Source organism: Paramormyrops kingsleyae, chromosome 23 (assembly GCF_048594095.1).
Source record: "Paramormyrops kingsleyae isolate MSU_618 chromosome 23, PKINGS_0.4, whole genome shotgun sequence".
NCBI classification, from domain to species: Eukaryota; Metazoa; Chordata; class Actinopteri; order Osteoglossiformes; family Mormyridae; genus Paramormyrops; species Paramormyrops kingsleyae.
The window spans coordinates 4,520,911-4,543,540 of record NC_132819.1 but is presented as its reverse complement, the minus strand read 5'-3'; the positions used below and the strand labels follow the sequence as shown (position 1 = coordinate 4,543,540).

The 22,630-nt window shown below is 43.6% G+C and overlaps 2 protein-coding genes across 2 annotated transcripts; one reads left to right on the top strand and one right to left on the bottom strand.

The window, feature by feature from the left end:
- Positions 1-6,343: 6,343 nt before the first annotated feature.
- On the top strand, positions 6,344-8,486 carry LOC111853492 (1-phosphatidylinositol phosphodiesterase). Its single transcript, XM_072706009.1, has 2 exons — positions 6,344-6,898; positions 8,014-8,486. The coding sequence occupies exons 1-2, from the start codon at positions 6,344-6,346 to the stop codon at positions 8,278-8,280; spliced, it is 822 nt and encodes a 273-aa protein (XP_072562110.1). The 3' UTR covers positions 8,281-8,486.
- On the bottom strand, positions 8,439-14,252 carry LOC111853491 (protein rapunzel-like). Its single transcript, XM_023830430.2, has 2 exons — positions 13,885-14,252; positions 8,439-10,520 (listed from the first exon to the last, which is right to left on the bottom strand). Exon 2 carries the CDS (start codon positions 10,498-10,500, stop codon positions 9,334-9,336), a length of 1,167 nt encoding a protein of 388 aa, XP_023686198.2. The 5' UTR covers positions 10,501-10,520; positions 13,885-14,252; the 3' UTR covers positions 8,439-9,333.
- Between the last annotated feature and the right edge of the window lie 8,378 nt (positions 14,253-22,630).

Sequence of the window (22,630 nt, the reverse complement as noted above, 5' to 3'; positions counted from 1 at the left end):
GGAAGTGACGCAAATGCACAAACCTGATTGGCTACATGGGATTAGTGCCGTAGTATTTCAATGTTAAAGTGGGCGCCCACGTTACGCTATGTTATCATTTTATGTTTCTGTTTAATTTTTACCTTTTGTTTGTAAATTCCCCCCAGATGGCATATGTATTTTCTCAAAAAAAGTAAGCATCGAATTACATCTATATCACACGGCCGAGGTCAGCATTATTAGTGTATCAGAGAGAGGATAGCTTGTTTCTTTTTGCGGAAAATGTCGGAAATGTAAGTTTCTAAAAAGAAAGTAGGATAGTTTGCTTAACCCCTAGTGAATATTTGCAGACTTCCATCCAGGCAACACCAAACAACCGGTATTCACGTGAAAACCACGTGAAGACAAAAGAAGGACCACCAAGTGAGATCTCAATCACGTAAATCCGTAAATAAACCTAAGCGAATATAAATATGTATGAAGGAATATCACAGAAGAAATCTGATCTATAATATTATGTTACACAAGTTGCGGTATTGAACCAACAAACTCTGGAAACCAGAACCGAAACCAGAACTGGAAACCGAATCCCCACCTTGCTAACCAAATGTATAAAATCGGCCTGTCAAATACAGTTTATTAATGCATTCTTCCTGCCCCGCGAATCTATTTATTATATTCAAGAGGGCTAGTAATTGGAATACATTTTGATTTAGGGCTTCTAGTCTTATCAGCTGAAAAATTGAATATTTAATGTTGTTTGCTTAATAATAAACCAGCTATGGGGGTGACGCCTATCCTTGGGCAGTGCATGCGCACGCTTCACTGGCTGCCAGTCCGCCACATACACATACACACGCAGTCTGGGGCATATTAATTCATAGGCTATCTGAGGACACTTGCAAACATCAGCGCCCCTCCCTGCATTATCTCTGGAAAATCATAACCAGAATCTTTATTGCCACTCTAACAGTTCAAAGTTTTTTTTTGCCACATAAACATTTATGTGAAAGGGAGGTCTGGGCATGCATGCTTAGACTGCTGCCCCCATGACCCGACCACAGATAAGTGGTAGAAAAAAAATGGATGAATGGATGGATGTATGGACATTTATACTCAGTGTGCAATGTGCAGAAATGCATGGTTATCTAGCCCCACACTATGAATAGATAGTATAAGTTTAAGTAACAACACATAGTATATTAACATTAAATAATAATAAATATCCATAGTGTGCTAAAACTGGCAGTAAGTGGAAGTAGAGCAAGGAATAAATACTGTAATTATTTACATAATACTAATACTGTCATACTACAGATGGCCCTGTCCTGATGGTCCTTAAAGAGGACAGGTACTGCTTTAAGACGACATCGCGTGTGGGGATTTGCTTTTTACCATCCCAACACTTCATTTATGTAAAATAAAATCAAAATTTTAAAACTTTTTTCCCCTGGATCTCGGAAGCATAAACAGCTTTCGACACCATTTTAACCTTATGATGTATACCAAGAGATGGAAGGTAACCCTGCTACCGATTGAGCAGTGCTGCTCCCAAAAGAATTCACCTGGTTGCAATTCCCTGAAATGTATCATTACTGAAAATAAAACTATCCAATGTAAACAAAATTTGCACATCACACCCTGTAGTACCTCACAGAGAACTAAAGGCAAGGACATGCCATTTTAATTAATTTAAATTTGATATTATAAAGGTATGAGGTGAAACACTGGACTTTTGTTTCCCCCTCTGCTCTGCATAATGTGCCTATACTCTGCCCTGCATAATGTGCCTATACTCTGCTCTGCATAATGTGCCTATACTCTGCCCTGCATAATGTGCCTATACTCTGCCCTGCATAATGTGCCTATACTCTGCTCTGCATAATGTGCCTATACTCTGCTCAAGCCTCAGCCTAACATAACCCTGTGTCATGTGGTTCGGTTTGCTGCTTTTCTCTCAGCCCATTGTTCTTATGGTTTCCCAGCCCCACCTTGACAGGCTGTTTTCAGTTACTTTCTTCATTTTACCTTTAAAGTGAAAACTCATTACTTAAACCAGCTTGCATTATTACTTTGCATGTCTAGTATAATAACTATTTCAAAGCAGCAATTAACCATTATAATCATTGTAGTTAAATCAACAGTGTCATTATGAATTTCTTTGGTAATTACTGATTGGAATTACAATTGTATCTGCATAGATTTTCTACCACAGTTACTCATAGTACGTTGTTTGGTATAATTTAACAGAGGTATCATAATCAAGAGAGAGCGGCAGATTAGGTTATCAAGTATTTAGCAGATCTCCATGGTAACCATTGTGTGCTGTATATATCCTGAAGTACTTTAACAACCATCATGTAATGACTACAAAGATAAGTGTTACAATTTCAACACATATAATTACAATAGAATAGAATAGAATAGAATAGAATAGAGATAATCTTTGTCAGGAAGCTGCAGTGTAATGTAGTCTGGGCACTGGAGGAATGAGTCACATTTAGTAGGAAAACAGCTGATACATTCCTGAACAGTTAATTGTGCCTTATGACCAAATGAATGCCAACTTTGGCGCATTTCCGCAAAGTATTCTGGGTGAGGCTGTAACCAAACAAACAAGCTACTGGCCATTTTGTATCACCATGCTGTTTATTTTTTTTTCTTGGCTAGTGCAACAATACCCACACACACACACACACAGAAACCTGTATTCATATCCTTGTGGATGCCATCCATTCATTTCTATTGGCAAAACCCTAACCCCATCAATGATGACCTTAACCCCCACCCAGGCCTAACCTTAACCATTAGTACCCAAACAAAAGACTTTTCGGCATTTACATTTTTTGACTGCAGTCACAAATTTTTATAAAATTGATTTTCACATCTGGGGGCCCCAGTGAGGCCCTTAGCCCCCAGCTCCATGGGCACCCCTGCCCTCCACTGCCCAGCTTTACTTCACCTACACGTGTGTCATGGAGAGCTGGACAGGATAGGTGAAAAGAGAATTTCCCCACAGGAATCAATAAATTGTCATTATTATTGTATATAGAGAGAGTATATAAATGCCTGCATGTTTTGTGTCTTATAACAATATGATTATTAACAAAGTTTCAGTGAAAGGTAAATTATATTTACAGTTGGCTTTTTGAACCATTATTTAAAAAGTACACAATACGTACAACTCAGCACATTGTTGGTCTTCCTCATTATTCCCGACAACACATGTCACAGAATGTTAGAATGAAAAGGCAAAGGTGTTTGTGGTCTTTATAGCAGCGCGGCGTGTGAATGAGCAGGTCTGGCACAGTGGTGTGACACCAGCAGCTGCCAGAGACCCACAGACATCCACAGGAACTGCCCCGTCAACATTATCAGCTGCCCCCAAAATCCCAGCCCCTACTGCACCACAGTGTGGACATCATGAATCAGGTAAGAACATTAACGATCAACGCTGTTTATATATCTCACAATTTCTCTGTTTAATCTTATTTTGCACAGACTGATTTCCTTCTTTAATTACTCAAGTAATGTTACCTAAGTTTGTTTACTCCTTAAAACCAGTTCCTTGCATTGTGTTGGAAATTAATGTAGAAGTAGTAGTATTGAACTGAAAAAATAGATTTATTAATGCAAACATGTGAACATATGAACATTTTTAACTAAATAATGGACTTTGTGGTCGTGTCATCGGACTTGCGGCCGCATGTATTGGACATTCGGGTGAGGAGAGCTGTCAACTGATCACTACCTGGTGGTGGGTTGGCTCCGCTGGTGGGGGAGGAAGCCGGTCAGACCTGGCAGACCCAAGCGTATAGTGCGGATCTGCTGGGAACGTCTGGCGGAATCCCCTGTCAGGGGGAGTTTCAACTCCTACTTCCGGCAGAACTTCGCCCATGTCCTGGGGGAGGCGGGGGACATTGAGTCCGAATGGGTCATGTTCCGCGCCTCCATTGTCGAGGCGGCTGACCGGAGCTGTGGCCGTAAGGTGGTCGGTGCTTGTCGCGGCGGCAATCCCCGAACCCGCTGGTGGACACTGGCGGTGAGGGATGCCGTCAAGCTTTTTGGCCTGCGGGACTCTGGAAGCAGCTGATGAGTACCGGCGGGCCAAGCGGAACGCGGCTTCGGCGGTTGCTGAGGCAAAAACTCGGGTATGGGAGGAGTTTGGCGAGGCCATGGAGAACGACTTCCGTACGGCTTCGAGGAGATTCTGGTCCACCATCCGGCGTCTCAGGGCGGGAAAGCGGTGCAGCATCAACACTCTTTATGGTGGGGATGGTGCACTGCTGACCTCAGCTCGGGATGTTGTGGGTCGGTGGAAGGAATACTTCGAAGACTTCCTCAATCCCACCGACACGCCTTCCAATGAGGAAGCAGAGTCTGGGGACTTGGGGGTGGACTCGCCTATCTCTGGGGCAGAGGTCGCTGAGGTGGTTAAAAAGCTCCTCGGTGGCCGGGCCCCGGGGGTGGATGAGATCCGCCCGGAGTTCCTCAAGGCTCTGGATGTTGCAGGGCTGTCTTGGTTGACACGCATCTGCGGCATCGCGTGGACATCGGGGGCGGTGCCTCTGGATTGGCAGACCGGGGTGGTGGTCCCCCTCTTCAAGAAAGGGGACCGGAGGGTGTGTTCCAACTATAGGGGGATCACACTCCTCAGCCTCCCTGGTAAGGTCTATTCGGGGGTGCTGGAGAGGAGGGTCCGTCGGATAGTCGAACCTCGGATTCAGGAGGAGCAGTGTGGTTTTCGCCCCGGCCGTGGAACAGTGGACCAGCTCTATACTCTCCGCAGAATCCTTGAGGGTGCGTGGGAGTTTGCCCAACCAGTCTACATGTGCTTTGTGGACTTGGGGAAGGCATTCGACCGCGTCCCTCGGGGAGTCCTGTGGGGAGTTCTCCGGGAGTATGGGGTGCCGGGCTGCCTTATAAGGGCTGTTCAGTCCCTGTACAACCGGTGTCAGAGCTTGGTCCGCATTGCCGGCAGTAAGTCGGACTCGTTCCCGGTGAGGGTTGGACTCCGCCAGGGCTGCCCTTTATCACCGATTCTGTTCATAACTTTTATGGACAGAATTTCTAGGCGCAGCCGGGGCGTTGAGAGTGTCCGGTTTGGTGACCTCAGGATTGGGTCTCTGCTTTTTGCAGATGATGTGGTTCTGTTGGCTTCATCAGACCGCGACCTTTGGCTCTCACTGGAGCAGTTCGCAGTCGAGTGTGAAGCGGCTGGAATGAAAATCAGCACCTCCAAATCCGAGACCATGGTCCTCAGCCGGAAAAGGGTGGAGTGCTCTCTCCGGGTCGGGGAGGAGGTCCTTCCCCAAGTGGAGGAGTTTAAGTATCTCGGGGTCTTGTTCACGAGTGAGGGAAGGATGGAGCGGGAGATCGACAGGCGGATCGGTGCGGCGTCAGCAGTGATGCGGGCGCTGCATCGGTCTGTCGTGGTGAAGAAGGAGCTGAGCCAAAAGGCAAAGCTCTCGATTTACCAGTCGATCTACGTTCCTACCCTCACCTATGGTCACGAACTGAGGGTAGTGACCGAAAGAACGAGATCGCGAGTGCAAGCGGCCGAAATGAGCTTTCTCCGCAGGGTGGCTGGGCTCTCCCTTAGAGATAGGGTGAGGAGCTCAGTCATTCGGGAGAGACTCAGAGTAGAGTCGCTGCTCCTCCGCATTGAGAGGAGCCAGATGAGGTGGCTCGGGCATCTGCTTAGGATGCCTCCTGGACGCCTCCCTGGTGAGGTGTTCCGGGCATGTCCCACTGGGAGGAGGCCCCGGGGAAGACCCAGGACACGCTGGAGGGACTATGTCTCGGCTGGCCTGGGAACGCCTCGGGATTCCCCCAAAGGAGCTGGAGGAAGTGGCTGGGGAGAGGGAAGTCTGGGTTTCCCTGCTGAGGCTACTGCCCCCGCAACCCGACCTCGGATAAGCGGAAGTTAATGGATGGATGGATGGACACATACACACTGCGTTTCTGTTCTTCACATATTATCACTATATTGCTATGGTGAACACAAAAGAGCTATTTAGACCTTTGGTAATACTGAGTGTAAAATTTTCTTTCCAATATATGAACAAATGTAGCAAAACAGTGTAATAAAATGTGCTGTATATTTACATTTGTTTTCTGTCTCCAGTGGTTTTTAGAGGCATTAAAGCCACAAACAGCAGAGAAGTGATGGAGAATTTAGCCAAGAACGTTTTTGTGTTTGTAGGGTAAGACTTTCTATTCAAATGACCAGCTCTTGCTTCCCATGTGTGGTAGTTATTGGTACTTTATAAGAAGAAAATGGAGCAGTGTCCTTCATAGCCTTTATTCCCGGTCTTGCTGCTTATATTTCATGGTCGGCCTAAGAGTGCTGAGCCTGATTTACATGGCAGTGACCCAGCGGCGGGATTTTGATGACACACCAGCCCCCGGGTTTCTCAACCCTGCATGGATGGCGTCAGTCCCTGACAGCCGGCCCCTGTCCGAGGTCACGCTCCCCGGCAGCCACAACACCATGGCGCGGTACGGGGGAGCCCCGACTCGGTGCCAGTCCTGGCCCCTGGCCTTACAGCTGCGGGCTGGCGTGCGGTTCCTGGACGTGCGGGTCCGTCATGTGAAGGGCAATCTCACCATCCACCATGGTGTGGTGTACCAGCGGGCTCACTTTGGTGACGTTCTTGAAGATGTGGCTGCGTTTCTCCATGAGAGGCCTACTGAGGCCGTACTGATGCGGCTCAAGGAGGAATTCAGCGAAACTAATGACATCTACGGGTCGGTGGTCAGCTACATCCACCGCTATGCCCATTGGAACCTGCTATGGCATAGCCGCCTGGTGCCAACTATGGTGCAGGCCCGTGGAAAGCTCATCATCCTGCAGGACTTCGTTGGCCCAGACCTCGGCATGCGTTATGGATCCCTGGACATCGCTGACGAGTGGAAGGTAAAGGTCTGGGGTTTGGATGTTCTATAGACACCAACAGAAATGTCATTAAGGAGCTGAGTTCACATTTATAATTATATAGCAGTAAACAGACCATTTAAATAACTGCGGAGACTTCATCTGTGGACCCGTAGGTAACACCTGCATTTCATGTATGTCTGTAGGTAAATGCAGCAAAATTGCACAAATATAAAGTACAAACTCCCTGGGTTATGATGGGGTTACGTTCCAATAAAGCTATCGTAAGGCGAAAATATTGTACGGCTAAAATGCATTATAATACAGTACAGCTAACCTAACAAACATCATAGCCTAGCCTAGCCTACCCTAAACATGCTTAGAACACTTACATTAGCCTACATGCAGATGGGCAAAATCATTAACACAAAGCCTATTTTATAATAAAGTGTTGAATATCTCACGCAATTTGTTGAATAATGTACTGAAAGTGCAGAAACATTTACCCATCATAACGTCGACATATCGTACCACAGATGATTGTATCCCGGGGAGCTTATGTGCTGTGAAAAAGTCAAGAAAAGTACTGTGACAGGCAGTCAAAGAACATGTTTAAAGCTATCATTAAAACTTGTGCAAATGAACAGTGACAATAAAAAGCAGCAAGAAGCCAGAGGACAGAGAAGAAGCCACTGCTAGATCGTTGTAAGAACAGCGCTTCAGTTCCCTAGCCTCTCCTCCGGGGCACCTCAGCCGTTCCACATATCTGTTACAGTTCACCACCAGCTCTCTTAATTAATTAACTTACTTAAATGAGTCAATGAGGGATTCATTAGCCAAACATGCTATGCTAGTGGTCGAATCAAAATGCATGGTTGTATTGGATGGTTGTGGCAAATACATTGGTGACTTTAGGAGAGGTTTTGAATATGCTGACTCATTTTGACAGACATATCATAATATCGTGAAGATCATTTAGACATCATTTTCTTTGACTGTTTAAGACTTGTGCAGAGTGCTGCATTCTATTGTGCAAAATAGTGACAAATTGAAATTATCTCTCGTAAATTAAATGAACGGCGACTAATACATGCTCCAGTCTCCTGAACTCCAGCGAAGATCAGAGCTGACGTGAACCTACTGCTTTCGTCCTCCAGGTGCCGACATTCCTTCACTTGCCGGCAAAGTGGGAGACTGTGCGCAAGCACTTGGGAGCCGCTGAGGCCGGGAACAAGGCCCAGATGTTCCTCACTTACTCAAGTGGAGCCGGGATCTTCGCCTATCCGATTTCCGTGGCCCGACACATCAATGCCCAGCTCTTAGACCACCTCGCGCTCAGGGCAGGAAAGCCCAGGCGCTATGGCATCCTGGCCATGGACTTCCCTGCCGCTCCACTCCTGCAGACCATCATTAACTTCAACTGATGTGGAAGTATAGCGTTCAGCAGACTCACATAACAACAGTGAGCAAACAGCAGCTTACTGATCCACCTCAAATGGCCCCCATTATCTTTACGCTTCATTTGGAATCAAGGCACACAAACAGTGACTGAACCGGGCAACTGACAAAGGAGACACAGACGTTTGGACTTTGTTACAATCATTTTCATGTTTAATGTCGCATTAAAGAAACAAACAAAAAAAACAGTTCATTGTTGTGCAGTTGTATGTACTATAATGCCTGATACACAAACATTGCCCAAACAAATACTATACCGTATCAAAACTCTTTTGCTCGCCTAGGACATCATGTCGGCTAGGACCAGGATTGGCAGAAGTGCAAAATATTATGTTCCAAACCCCATAAGGAGAGTCTGTACCAGTGCTTTGTTTATTCCATTGCTCTAAGAATTAAGCCTACTGTGCCGTCGAAAGAGGTTGCCTACCTGGCACTAAGCTGTACTTAAAAAAGTGGATACTTAGTACATACTAACACAACAAATATTGACCTTCGATACCAAACAGTTTGCTTTCCATTGTAAAATGCAGCACAGTTTTTCATTTCACAATTTTATCTGTTCAGGCTTCTATGGAAGCAGGTAAGATGTAACAGGACTCTTAAACACAGTCCCCAGATAGCGATCTCTTTAATAATTTTTAAACCAGGTCATTCCTAGCTGACTAATATTTATGCATATTTCCTTTGAAGCCACATGCAGAGGCGCAGCTGCAGTCATTTCATGACACTTATCGTTTCTAAAAATGAAAAAAATATAGCAAATGGCATTAATACAGTAACTATGAGGAGCATAAACCGGAAAGCATGAAGCATCCTGGAAACCCTTAATGTAACATGCAACCTGACTAAGGCTTCCAACAGAAGACCTAACCTGACAACCTTCTTAAGTAGCCAAAGGCTTCTAGTTGGTCGAATTACCGTAAAGTGCATTTAAATATGGCCGTGCATCATCGGAAAATAAAGCTATGCAGCAGTCCCTCACGGAGAAATTCAGTCAAAGATGTGAGTTGTAGCGATGATTAATCTGAATATATAAAGACATGAGTTTTCCTGTGATACTGGTCATACCGGGCGTCATCTGGGAAACTGGAACTTTCCACTACGTGTCGCCTAATCACGTGCACTAGGCAGCCTGGAAGACTGGCGTGCACTTGCTCTGCCAGCTGTGCCTTGTTCCTCCTCCACTTTTGCCCCTGAATGGCGGCCGGAAGAGTTTCCTTATTTAAGCTTCTTGGCTGAAGGCTATAGGACACCACCACATGTGGCTCAGTGTCAAAGACAAAGTGATTCCCCCCACTGATTCCATGATACTTCTTACCATAGATCAGCTTCCAGAAGAAACCTGTAGAGGGAGCATAAATCCTTACAGACCAGGACACCCAGTCATACTTTTGTTTTAGGAAACCTATAGCGACATCAGCTATCTCCTGGTTAGGCCTGCCTTTCCAGGTACGGATACGTTTCCCAATGTCAATTTCTGCCTGTTTGACAAAATTAACCTTGCAGTCTTCAACAACAGCCTTCATCTTCTCCTCAATATGCTTCACTTTCTCAGCCCAAACACGAAGAAGCTCCTCCTCCTCATTACAATCCTTCAGGGCTGCATGGCCCACCAGGGCGACAAGTCCAATGAAGAAAAGATTCTTTAACCGGGCGCAGAAGTCCTCCATGGACCTCCGGTTTTTTTCTTCATACTTCAGTGTGATCTCCAACACTGACTCACCTGAGAAGTTGTCTCCGGTCACAGCTCCATACAGGGTGTTTAAGTTCTTTTCTCCTCCAGTCTTTGCAAAATGTTCCATGAAGAGCTTCTTCTTGACCTCACGGAACTTGGGCTTGGCGTTGAGGATGTCCATGTATTTACGAAATTGGCTTGTCAGGTTCTCCTCCACCTGGAAGTAGGCTGCGTCCACACCGCTCTTCTTGACCTCCTGGGTAATGTTCTCTGCCTCTTCAGAGATCACATCCAGGCGGTCACGTACCTTCTGAAACTGCTCCTTCATGAATTCTGCCTCTGGGCTCTCCTGATTGTCCATGGCTAATTGCACGAGGGGCGATACAATGGAGAAAACAGGGAACATCTCTCCCACGGCCTCAGACAAGGCCTCAGCCCCTTTCTCAAATATCTCCATGAAGTCCTCTATCACCTCTTTCTTTCTGACCAGCTGCTTCAGTTTACTAGCCATTGGAAGAAACACAGCGCCTCCTAGGTGACAAAAAAAATTACTGCATCAATTTGAAGCGTTCTTGTTACATCCATATCTCCATTAACTATTTGCTGCAGCCTGTATCTAACGTGAAATTCTGGTGTTAGCCCCATGCCAATTAGCATCTCTACAAATCCCTAGTTGGCCAAGGTTTAACCTAAAACATTTATGATAGGTGTTAATGTAATATGAAAAAACCACAATGGTGAATTCATCACCTGAGAACCACTATAGCAGGCCTGCCACTTTCAAATTGTAAACTGTAATGTAAAAGCTATATTCTAAGGGCAACTTTTTGAGCAATGCTGCTGACCGATGTTGCTGGGCAATGCTGCTGGCCGATGTTGCTTGGGCACTTTCTCATTGATATTACGTAACCATGCAATTTCTATTTGAAAACTTTTCATTGGCAGTGGGCAATTTTTTTGTGGTCATCTACATCCAGATGAGTTGCCCTTTGTCTCACCTGGTTGGCAGTTGCTCAGCAACTTACTCAAAAAGTTGCCCTTTGTATCGTTACCTTAAGATTTTGAAGTCCAGAGTATACATGTAACTGTCAAATTACAACCTCTCTAGAAAACAAGCATGAATTTTGCATCATCACTTTAAAATTCCTTCCAGTCTTTTGAAGCTATTTTATGCATCACATCAATAATTGTTTACTTTGCACATTGGCTTTGCAGTAAAATGTTAAGCGATAGATGCTGATAAAAGACATAAATAAGGAAACCTTGTGTATATCTCACAATATTTTGAGTACTTCCATCATCATATTATATAGTTATGTTGTGCTTTCCTCTGTTTCAATTTCAATGATGCAATATACACTCACCTAAAGGATTATTAGGAACACCATACTAATACGGTGTTTGACCCCCTTTCGCCTTCAGAACTGCTGTAATTCTACGTGGCATTGATTCAACAATTTGCTGAAAGCATTCTTTAGAAATGTTGGCCCATATTGATAGGATAGCATCTTGCAGTTGATGGAGATTTGTGGGATGCACATGCAGGGCACGAAGCTCCCGTTCCACCACATCCCAAAGATGCTCTATTGGGTTGAGATCTGGTGACTGTGGGGGCCATTGTAGTACAGTGAACTCATTGTCATGTTCAAGAAACCAATTTGAAATGATTCGAGCTTTGTGACATGGTGCATTGTCCTGCTGTAAGTAGCCATCAGAGGATGGGTACATGGTGGTCATAAAGGGATGGACATGGTCAGAAACAATGCTCAGGTAGGCCGTGGCATTTAAAGATGCCCAATTGGCACTAAGGGGCCTAAAGTGTGCCAAGAAAACATCCCCCACACCATTACACCACCACCACCAGCCTGCACAGTGGTAACAAGGCATGATGGATCCATGTTCTCATTCTGTTTACGCCAAATTCTGACTCTACCATTTGAATGTCTCAACAGAAATCGAGACTCATCAGACCAGGCAACATTTTTCCAGTCTTCAACTGTCCAATTTTGGTGAGCTCGTGCAAATTGTAGCCTCTTTTTCCTATTTGTAGTGGAGATGAGTGGTACCCGGTGGGGTCTTCTGCTGTTGTAGCCCATCCGCCTCAAGGTTGTGCGTGTTGTGGCTTCACAAATGCTTTGCTGCATACCTCGGTTGTAACGAGTGGTTATTTCAGTCAAAGTTGCTCTTCTATCAGCTTGAGTCAGTCGGCCCATTCTCCTCTGACCTCTAGCATCAACAAGGCATTTTCGCCCACAGGACTGCCACATACTGGATGTTTTTCCCTTTGCACACCATTCTTTGTAAACCCTAGAAATGGTTGTGCGTGAAAATCCCAGTAACTGAGCAGATTGTGAAATACTCAGACCGGCCCGTCTGGCACCAACAACCATGCCACGCTCAAAATTGCTTAAATCACCTTTTTTTCCCATTCTGACATTCAGTTTGGAGTTCAGGAGATTGTCTTGACCAAGACCACACCCCTAAATGCATTGAAGCAACTGCCATGTGATTGGTTGATTAGATAATTGCATTAATGAGAAATTGAACAGGTGTTCCTAATAATCCTTTAGGTGAGTGTATGTTTCTCTCACAGAATCGATTCTATTTGTTGTTCTGAATCATATGATTTGTATCGTAATGTGAATGGACTCGGCACTAGGCATACTGTAAACTTCTGTCCATTTTCAAATACAAGGCTATAAATGGTAAAGTTTTACATTAACTGCACATTCATTATGCATTCATAGTACATTCAGTGCACCTTCATAATGCATTCATAGAACATTCATAAGCAGCATGTAAGTATATCTTGACATCGTAACATATTTTAACAGCTTTAAAATACATTAATAACAAACACTGCACAATAATAACAAGCATTGTAATGGGATAATTGTATATATAATGTTTGATATTAATGTATATTACAGCTATTATGGTATGTTAGAATGATACGGTACACTGTACTTACATGCTGCTTATGAATGTTCTACAAATGCATTATGAAGGTGCACTGAATGTTCTATGAAGGTATTATAAAGGCATTATGAAGGCCCAGTTAATGTAAAGCAGGGTTGGGGAACCTGATCCATGGAGGCCAGTGCAGGTTTTTGGGGTGACCTCTCATTCAGCCAGTAATGAAGCAGTGGCTCTCAACTCCAGTCCTGGTGACTCACTGTGATTGGCTGATTGAAAGGTCATTCCTAAAACCCGCACTAGCCCCGCATGGATCAGGTTCCCCATCCCTGATGTAAAGCTTTATCTTATAAACTGATTACTTCCCTATTGGCATTTTCTCAAATATGGGTCCTGATGAACCTGTAGCTGCTTCTGGAGAAGAAGAGTTAGAATGAACTGATAAGTGATTAATTCCGTACTGCCATTTTCTCAGAGCTACACTCTGCACTCAACACCTTATTTTCATTTTCATTTCCTCTTTGTTTCAAGAGTCAAGTTCAGAATTAGGACATATTTTTGCAGACTTTTGTGTTTTCTAGATTGCATATAAGTAGACAGATAAACTACCAGTTTTCAAGGGAAAATTATGCATATCTGTTCAGAGAAATTATTAATTATGGTAACAGTACTGTTCATATTATCTTCTGAAGACAGATGTTATTGCTCTGAATTACTGCTACTCCAACTTACTTTGAATTTAACATCTAAAGTATATCTTAAAAAAACGTGTAAACGGAGATATATTTACAATATGTTCATAAAGAGCACACACATTGACCTCAAGGTAACTTCCGCAGTGGTTTTTAAAAAATGAATTACAAGAAGCAAGCCTTGCATCTTGAAACCACATATATAAAATTACGCTTTACATAGAGGCACCTATCCATTGTTTGACATATATATGTATACTTTATAATATATATAAAGTAATACTTACCACACTAGTGTACAAAAAGATCTTGCAGTTCTTTTCCCCACAGAATAGTGAAATGAAACCGTTGCCCAAACTTGGGTCTCATGTCACACCCACTATGCGATTTCCTGCTGTACGCTGTTTGACACCTCGATCTGACCACACCAGGCACTGCTGCCATGCGATTACATATAGCAAGCAGGCGGCTTCCCTCACCTCTGGGCCCTGTTATTTTGGTACAGGCAATGCTTTAAACAGCTAAATTCCCAATCAATACAGCAGGTTACAGTAAACCTATGGTCCGGCAGTACCACAAAAGTTCCACAGAATAACTGCAATTAGATCTCATCCTTGTGCAGGTCAGCAATAACGGAGCCCTTGTTCAATGCAGAAATACATTTTCCTAGCAGTGTTGTTAAACTTTCAACCTGTACTTATTTGATAAGGATGGTATCAAATAGGTCCACGTGTTGGAAAGATCCAGTGCACTGACAATCTAAGAAACATCAGCCAACAAAATGAAGATAAAATAAATATTAGTAGAGCAAAATAGTATTTGAATTGAATTTTTTATATAGTAGAAATAATTTTAATATAATGTGAAATATAACAAAAATAACGCAGAAAATAACTGGAAGTAATTGGTGAGGTTTGCAGGTGACATACAGGCCTCTTTACTTCCTCTTACGTCTGAGGAAGATCCTGATGTCACATGCAACTTACAGATGCAGTCGCTTGAAATTTCCCCTGTTTCCTTGATGGGGCCATGGCTGGTCCCTGACAGGTCCCTGCTGGGATCTGGGTGGGACCTTGACTGTAATGAGATCCCCCTTGGTGATGTCATGAACAAGGGGGCCGGCATGATCCGCCCCTAAACCTTTTCTGTGTATAACACTTGCAGTGATTTACCTATCCACCAGGAGGAGCAGTGATAAATTAAGCTGCAGTGAGTTTCCCTGTTATCAGGTAACTGTAACTCATTAGTGTATTTTATTTTAGAGTTTTTTAAATTTAATTCACTTCTTTTTTTTGGTGAGACTGACCCAGGATGTGTGCAACACACTAATTACGGGCCTAAATAAAGTAATAAGATGGACAGGATTTTGAACAAAGAGGGACAGAATGTATATTTGAATAGAATATAATCTATTTTGTACTGGTTTTGTATTTTCATATTGCACTGTTTAATATAAATATAACAGTAGATGTTGTCTCTGTTAAAAATATTTCACCCTTGACCTAAAACACATTTATCCCAAAGTGAATCAAATGCTTTTATTCAGAACAAACTTAGCATCAATTATCTGAGACCATTTGGAGTGTGATTATTCTATTTTTGTTCAAATCAAACATACACTTTTCAAAAATCTATTTGGTGCTGAGAAAATGTAAAAATCACATCATGAATTTTTTTGCCAAGACTTTTGAGCTTTTCTATATTACAGGAATAGTACAAAACAATAAATAAATAAATAAATAAATATTGGAATAATAAATTTTCACTCCTGATAAGTATGCCAAGCTTCAGAACTGTTCCTGCTTTATGGAACAGTTCACCTATATGTTCTCAAACATATTGAAAATTTGTAGGTTATTCTTTAAAGCCATACTAGGAAACCAACTACCAATTCTGCCAAGAACAGTGGTCAAATATCCAGTCAGAATTAAGCCAGAAGCTTGCTGATGGTTACCAAAAGCTTCAGGTTGATACCTGTTGGACATCTGACCACAGCTGAAATTTGTTTTTGTTAAGGAAGCGCCATCTAATGGTAACACCCTGCAAGTGGATAAATGGGCGGGTTTAAAGGATTACTGAGGCACACCTCCAGAAGAAGGGGGGTCAACTCCTTCGGCTGGTTTTTGGCTGGGAACTGGCTGGCTTTCGGCTGTCAGCCGAATGGCCTCCGGCAGGGCTGGGAAAATTGAAGCGACTTCATCTGTATACCACCGTCTACAGGTGCACTGTAGAGTTCATCCTGACCAGCTGCACATGATCCCAGTATGGCAGCTGCAGAGGGCAGTGAAAACTGCGCAGACCATCATCGGCAGACAGCTGCCAGAAGTTCCAGATGTTTACCTCACGAGGTCTCCCAGAAAAGCACAAAGCCCATAATGACAGAGCCCAGCCCCCAGCAGAGCCCCTTTGTTCCTTCCTCCCCTGTCCATCAGGACCCGGATTTCAAGAGTCAGGGACAGTTTATTTCATACAGTAAGAGGAATGTTAAATTCACACGACCACTCGCAGTGTAATCACAATTTCCACTGTTATTTGTTAAACTTAGCACCCCGCTGTCCTACTTGTATGTTATTGTATATTGTACACTATCAGAAAAATAAGGCCAGCCCTGGTACAAACAACATTAATGTCCCTCCAGTGGTACAAAAATGTTCCTCAGAGCCCATTTCTGTACCTTGAAAGGTACATTTACCTACAGCTAGGGTACAGTTAGCAGACCCTTACGGGTACAGCCCTAGTGACAAGTAATTGTTTTGTCTGACAGTGTATATACAGTGCATATATTACATCAGCCCTCATGGGCCTCAGCCTTATTCATGCCTCTCTCCTGTGGTCCTGGCACTGCTCTGGTAAATGATGGATGAATCTCTCACTCATTTCCTTGCAGATATGGATCAATAATCACGTGGAACCAAACATATATCTGACAGTGAAACTGAACTGGGAATTAAAAATGGGCCCTTGATTTTTACCCATGCAGACCCACCACATGTACATACCTATGATAAAATTTGTCCCCCCCCCCAAAGGATGTATTCTGCTGGTATGCCAGATGTACAGTAAAAAAATAAAAAATAGAACAAGAAATCACAAAATACCCCTTAGGCAAAAAATGTAAGAAATTGACTGACCTAAAGACACCAACTGATTGAGTACAGATGCCCGGATCTGTGGACAGACAGAAGGGGCTGGTAACCTGAACAGATCTGCCCTGCTTGGGTCTCTGTACTGCATCCTATCCCTGTTGGACATCCTCGCAGGAAAGCATTAATCTCAAAAATAAAATTTCACGCATATAGTTATTCAGCGATGAACTGCTGTTACAGCCAACATTAGCTAAACAAAGAAATCGGTGGTTCAGACGATAAGCCATCTCCAGGAAGCGGTGAGTAGGGCAGAGGTGGTTGTCTTTAGCCACAGACCGGAAGCCACCTGCATCTTCAACTCCAGTCTTTTCTTTGAACATCCCCCATTTAGAGATAATATAAATACATATAAACATTTTATTTGCCGGTACATTTGAATCGTAACGTAACTGTTCTGCCGAGGCGCGAACCAGCGATGGTATCACATGCACAGAGGTTTAACCTGCTGAGGCACTCAGCACATCTTTTGATATGAGCTGCTTTAAATTCTGGAAGTTCCTCTTTCACTGGGTGAGGACTGTAGCTAGGGGAGAGGGGGGAGGGGGGCAATGGTATGGTTAAGTGGCTCCTGCCACCTGAGGCATGCGGGTTATAGAGCTGTTGGTACATTTCGGGCTCCGTGGTAATAAAAGTTTCGAGGGCCTTATGCAGGGGCATTACTAGGAGCTTAATACTTAATTGTCTGTCGGAGGGTTCTCAAACTGAGAGCGTGGTTGTTAAAACATCTGAGCTAAACAAATCACTCGGGACTAGAGTTGTGACGTTCGCGAACAAACCGATTATTTTGAACGGCTCATAAACACCAACTATGGGAGCCGAGTCGCGGCTGGGGGGGAGCCGTTCTTTCTGTCGTTCTTTTTTTCCTATGCGTGTTTCACACAGATGCACACAAATTAGCTCCTCCGCGAGACAGAACAGTTATAGGGGGAGGGGCGCACCCAGCGCAGGGGTGCTACTGCCTAACAGCATGATGATAGTTGTGCACGCATCCTTCACGTGAGTACTCCAGTGGAAAAAAACCCTGCGTGCCTCTGTCATTGGGTAGGAGCGGAGCCATGACTTGTGCACGCTGCTGTCACATGCTTACTCCAGTTAAAAAAACAAACAAAAAAAAACACGTGCGAGTGCCTCTCTGTCTCAGTGCCAACGTCAGTAATAGCGGGTCGTTCGAAGGAAGAAGACACGCACGTGACACGTCTGAAAATGAGCCAGAGGAAAAGGAGCAGCATTTGGGTGCACTTTTCTCGTGAAGAAAACAGTAAGGCTAAATGCAGCATTTGTCAAAAAGTCATTTCATTTAAGTCTGGGTCAACAAATAATTTACACAGGCATTTGAAGACTCAACACCCAACACTGCAGGTCACAGGTTTGAGAGCAGAGCCAGACTCAGACAACAACAGTGACACTGATGTGTCCATTGCCTCCTCTGTCTCCACATCAAGTGCAACTGCAGCCACAGCAGCCTCTGACCCCACTGGGCCCACCACATCGCCTGGCCAGGCACCACCAAAAAGAAAGCAGACATCCATCAGTCAATATTTACATCCTGTCTTGACCCCATTAAGACAGGAGAAGATAGATGAAGAGCTGGCAAAGATGATAGCCACTGACTTCCAGCCTTTCTCAATAGTGGAGGACACAGGATTCAAAAAATATTCACAGGCGCTCAACCCCTCCTACATTCCTCCAAGTAGGAAGGCACTAGCCCAGAAGGTCACAGATATGTATGACAGGGAGACAGCATCTTTGAAGAGAAGGGTGTCAAAAGTACCAGCTGTCTGTTTAACCACAGACTGTTGGACTTCAAGAACGACAGCATCATATATGTCTGTAACCTGCCATTTTATCGAGGATTTCCGTGTGGCCTCCTGCCTCCTGGACTGTTTTGAATCCAGTGAGCGGCACACAGCAGACAACATTGCACAACAGCTGCTTAGTGTTGCAGCAGAGTGGGGGGTGGACAAGAAAGTAGTGTGCTGCCTAACCGATAATGCGGCAAATGTTACTAAGGCTATACAAACCATTGGATGGATGCACCTACCATGCCTGGCCCATACTATTAACCTGGTGGTAAGAGATGCCCTGCAAGCTTCAAAGCCCATCATTGACAAAGTGAAAGAGGCAGTGGAATACTTTCACAGAAGCACCGTGGGGGCACAAAAACTGAAGGAGACTCAACTACAAATGAAGATGGAGGAGCTCCGACCGAAACAGGATTGTCCTACAAGGTGGAATTCCACCTACTACATGTTGAAAAGCTTTATTGCCAGTAAAAATGCCATAATCCCCACCCTGGCCGTCACCAATGCACCTGTCCGCCACCTGTCCCAGGAGGAATGGACCACAGTGCAAGAAATGTGCACAATCTTGCAACCATTTGAGGAAGTCACTGTGGAACTCAGTGCAGAAAGGTATGTAGCTCAGTTGCACAGCAGTATATTTCTTTAGCATGCATGCATAGTACCTGATAGTAAATTATGAATATTTTATACCATATTAGAAATCTGTGTAATACACTGGAGTATATATCATTGTCAGTAGATTTCTGTAGCCTGCATGCCAATTTCCTGATAAAAAATTATGGATATTTGATATAATAGATAATAGATATCCATTTTCTCAGAGCTACACTCTGAACTCAACACCTTATTTTCATTTTCATTTCCTCTTTGTTTCAAGAGTCAAGTTCAGAATTAGGACATATTTTTGCAGACTTTTGTGTTTTCTAGATTGCATATAAGTAGACAGATAAACTACCAGTTTTCAAGGAAAAATTATGCATATCTGTTCAGAGAAATGATTAATTATGGTAACAGTGCTGTTCATATTATCTTATGAAGACAGATGTTATTGCTCTGAATTACTGCTACTCCAACTTACTTTGAATTTAACATCTAAAGTATATCTTATAAAAACGTGTAAACAGAGATATATTTACAATATGTTCATAAAGAGCACACACATTGACCTCAAGTTAACTTCCGCAGTGGTTTTTAAAAAATGAATTACAAGAAGCAAGCCTTGCATCTTGAAACCACATATATAAAATTACGCTTTACATAGAGGCACCTATCCATTGTTTGACATATATATGTATACTTTATTATAATATATATAAAGTAATACTTACCACACTAGTGTACAAAAAGATCTTGCAGTTCTTTTCCCCACAGAATAATGAAATGAAACCTGGGTCTCATGTCACACCCACTATGCGATTTCCTGCTGTACGCTGTTTGACACCTCGATCTGACCACACCAGGCACTGCTGCCATGCGATTACATATAGCAAGCAGGCGGCTTCCCTCACCTCTGGGCCCTGTTATTTTGGTACAGGCAATGCTTTAAACAGCTAAATTCCCAATCAATACAGCAGGTTACAGTAAACCTATGGTCCGGCAGTACCACAAAAGTTCCACAGAATAACTGCAATTAGATCTCATCCTTGTGCAGGTCAGCAATAACGGAGCCCTTGTTCAATGCAGAAATACATTTTCCTAGCAGTGTTGTTAAACTTTCAACCTGTACTTATTTGATAAGGATGGTATCAAATAGGTCCACGTGTTGGAAAGATCCAGTGCACTGACAATCTAAGAAACATCAGCCAACAAAATGAAGATAAAATAAATATTAGTAGAGCAAAATAGTATTTGAGTTGATTTTTTTATATAGTAGAAATAATTTTAATATAATGTGAAATATAACAAAAATAACGCAGAAAATAACTGGAAGTAATTGGTGAGGTTTGCAGGTGACATACAGGCCTCTTTACTTCCTCTTACGTCTGAGGAAGATCCTGATGTCATCTGCAACTTATACCACCGTCTACAGGTGCACTGTAGAGTTCATCCTGACCAGCTGCACATGATCCCAGTATGGCAGCTGCAGAGGGCAGTGAAAACTGCGCAGACCATCATCGGCAGACAGCTGCCAGAAGTTCCAGATGTTTACCTCACGAGGTCTCCCAGAAAAGCACAAAGCCCATAATGACAGAGCCCAGCCCCCAGCAGAGCCCCTTTGTTCCTTCCTCCCCTGTCCATCAGGACCCGGATTTCAAGAGTCAGGGACAGTTTATTTCATACAGTAAGAGGAATGTTAAATTCACACGACCACTCGCAGTGTAATCACAATTTCCACTGTTATTTGTTAAACTTAGCACCCCGCTGTCCTACTTGTATGTTATTGTATATTGTACACTATCAGAAAAATAAGGCCAGCCCTGGTACAAACAACATTAATGTCCCTCCAGTGGTACAAAAATGTTCCTCAGAGCCCATTTCTGTACCTTGAAAGGTACATTTACCTACAGCTAGGGTACAGTTAGCAGACCCTTAAGGGTACAGCCCTAGTGACAAGTAATTGTTTTGTCTGACAGTGTATATACAGTGCATATATTACATCAGCCCTCATGGGCCTCAGCCTTGTTCATGCCTCTCTCCTGTGGTCCTGGCACTGCTCTGGTAAATGATGGATGAATCTCTCACTCATTTCCTTGCAGATATGGATCAATAATCACGTGGAACCAAACATATATCTGACAGTGAAACTGAACTGGGAATTAAAAATGGGCCCTTGATTTTTACCCATGCAGACCCACCACATGTACATACCTATGATAAAATTTGTCCCCCCCCCCCCAAAGGATGTATTCTGCTGGTATGCCAGATGTACAGTAAAAAAATAAAAAATAGAACAAGAAATCACAAAATACCCCTTAGGCAAAAAATGTAAGAAATTGACTGACCTAAAGACACCAACTGATTGAGTACAGATGCCCGGATCTGTGGACAGACAGAAGGGGCTGGTAACCTGAACAGATCTGCCCTGCTTGGGTCTCTGTACTGCATCCTATCCCTGTTGGACATCCTCGCAGGAAAGCATTAATCTCAAAAATAAAATTTCACGCATATAGTTATTCAGCGATGAACTGCTGTTACAGCCAACATTAGCTAAACAAAGAAATCGGTGGTTCAGACGATAAGCCATCTCCAGGAAGCGGTGAGTAGGGCAGAGGTGGTTGTCTTTAGCCACAGACCGGAAGCCACCTGCATCTTCAACTCCAGTCTTTTCTTTGAACATCCCCCATTTAGAGATAATATAAATACATATAAACATTTTATTTGCTGGTACATTTGAATCGTAACGTAACTGTTCTGCCGAGGCGCGAACCAGCGATGGTATCACATGCACAGAGGTTTAATTAACCTGCTGAGGCACTCAGCACATCTTTTGATATGAGCTGCTTTAAATTCTGGAAGTTCCTCTTTCATTGGGTGAGGACTGTAGCTAGGGGAGAGGGGGGAGGGGGGCAATGGTATGGTTAAGTGGCTCCTGCCACCTGAGGTATGCGGGTTATAGAGCTGTTGGTACATTTCGGGCTCCGTGGTAATAAAAGTTTCGAGGGCCTTATGCAGGGGCATTACTAGGAGCTTAATACTTAATTGTCTGTCGGAGGGTTCTCAAACTGAGAGCATGGTTGTTAAAACATCTGAGCTAAACAAATCACTCGGGACTCGTTCAGATTCACTCGGGGCTTCAGGCTCGTGACGCATCTGGTCTGATGTATCTTCGGATCCCTGATGTTTAATTGCTCAATCTTTTCAAAGACCCCTGGTAAAAATGTCAGTTTGTTTTACTGACTTTATTGAAAACATTAGCTAACATCAGCTTAAATCTTATACACATTATATACGTGGGTGGAAAAAAGTTCAACTAAAGCAGTGAATCCAAATTTATTGATTTTCAAATTTAAGATCGATGTGGCATCGCGTCATCTGAGTTGTGCACATCCTTGCAGCACCACTTCTGTCCGTTCATTCAATCTGCCATCTGGATATTGTCATACGTGACTTCCGTGTGACCAAATTGTCTTGCTGGACCACACAGA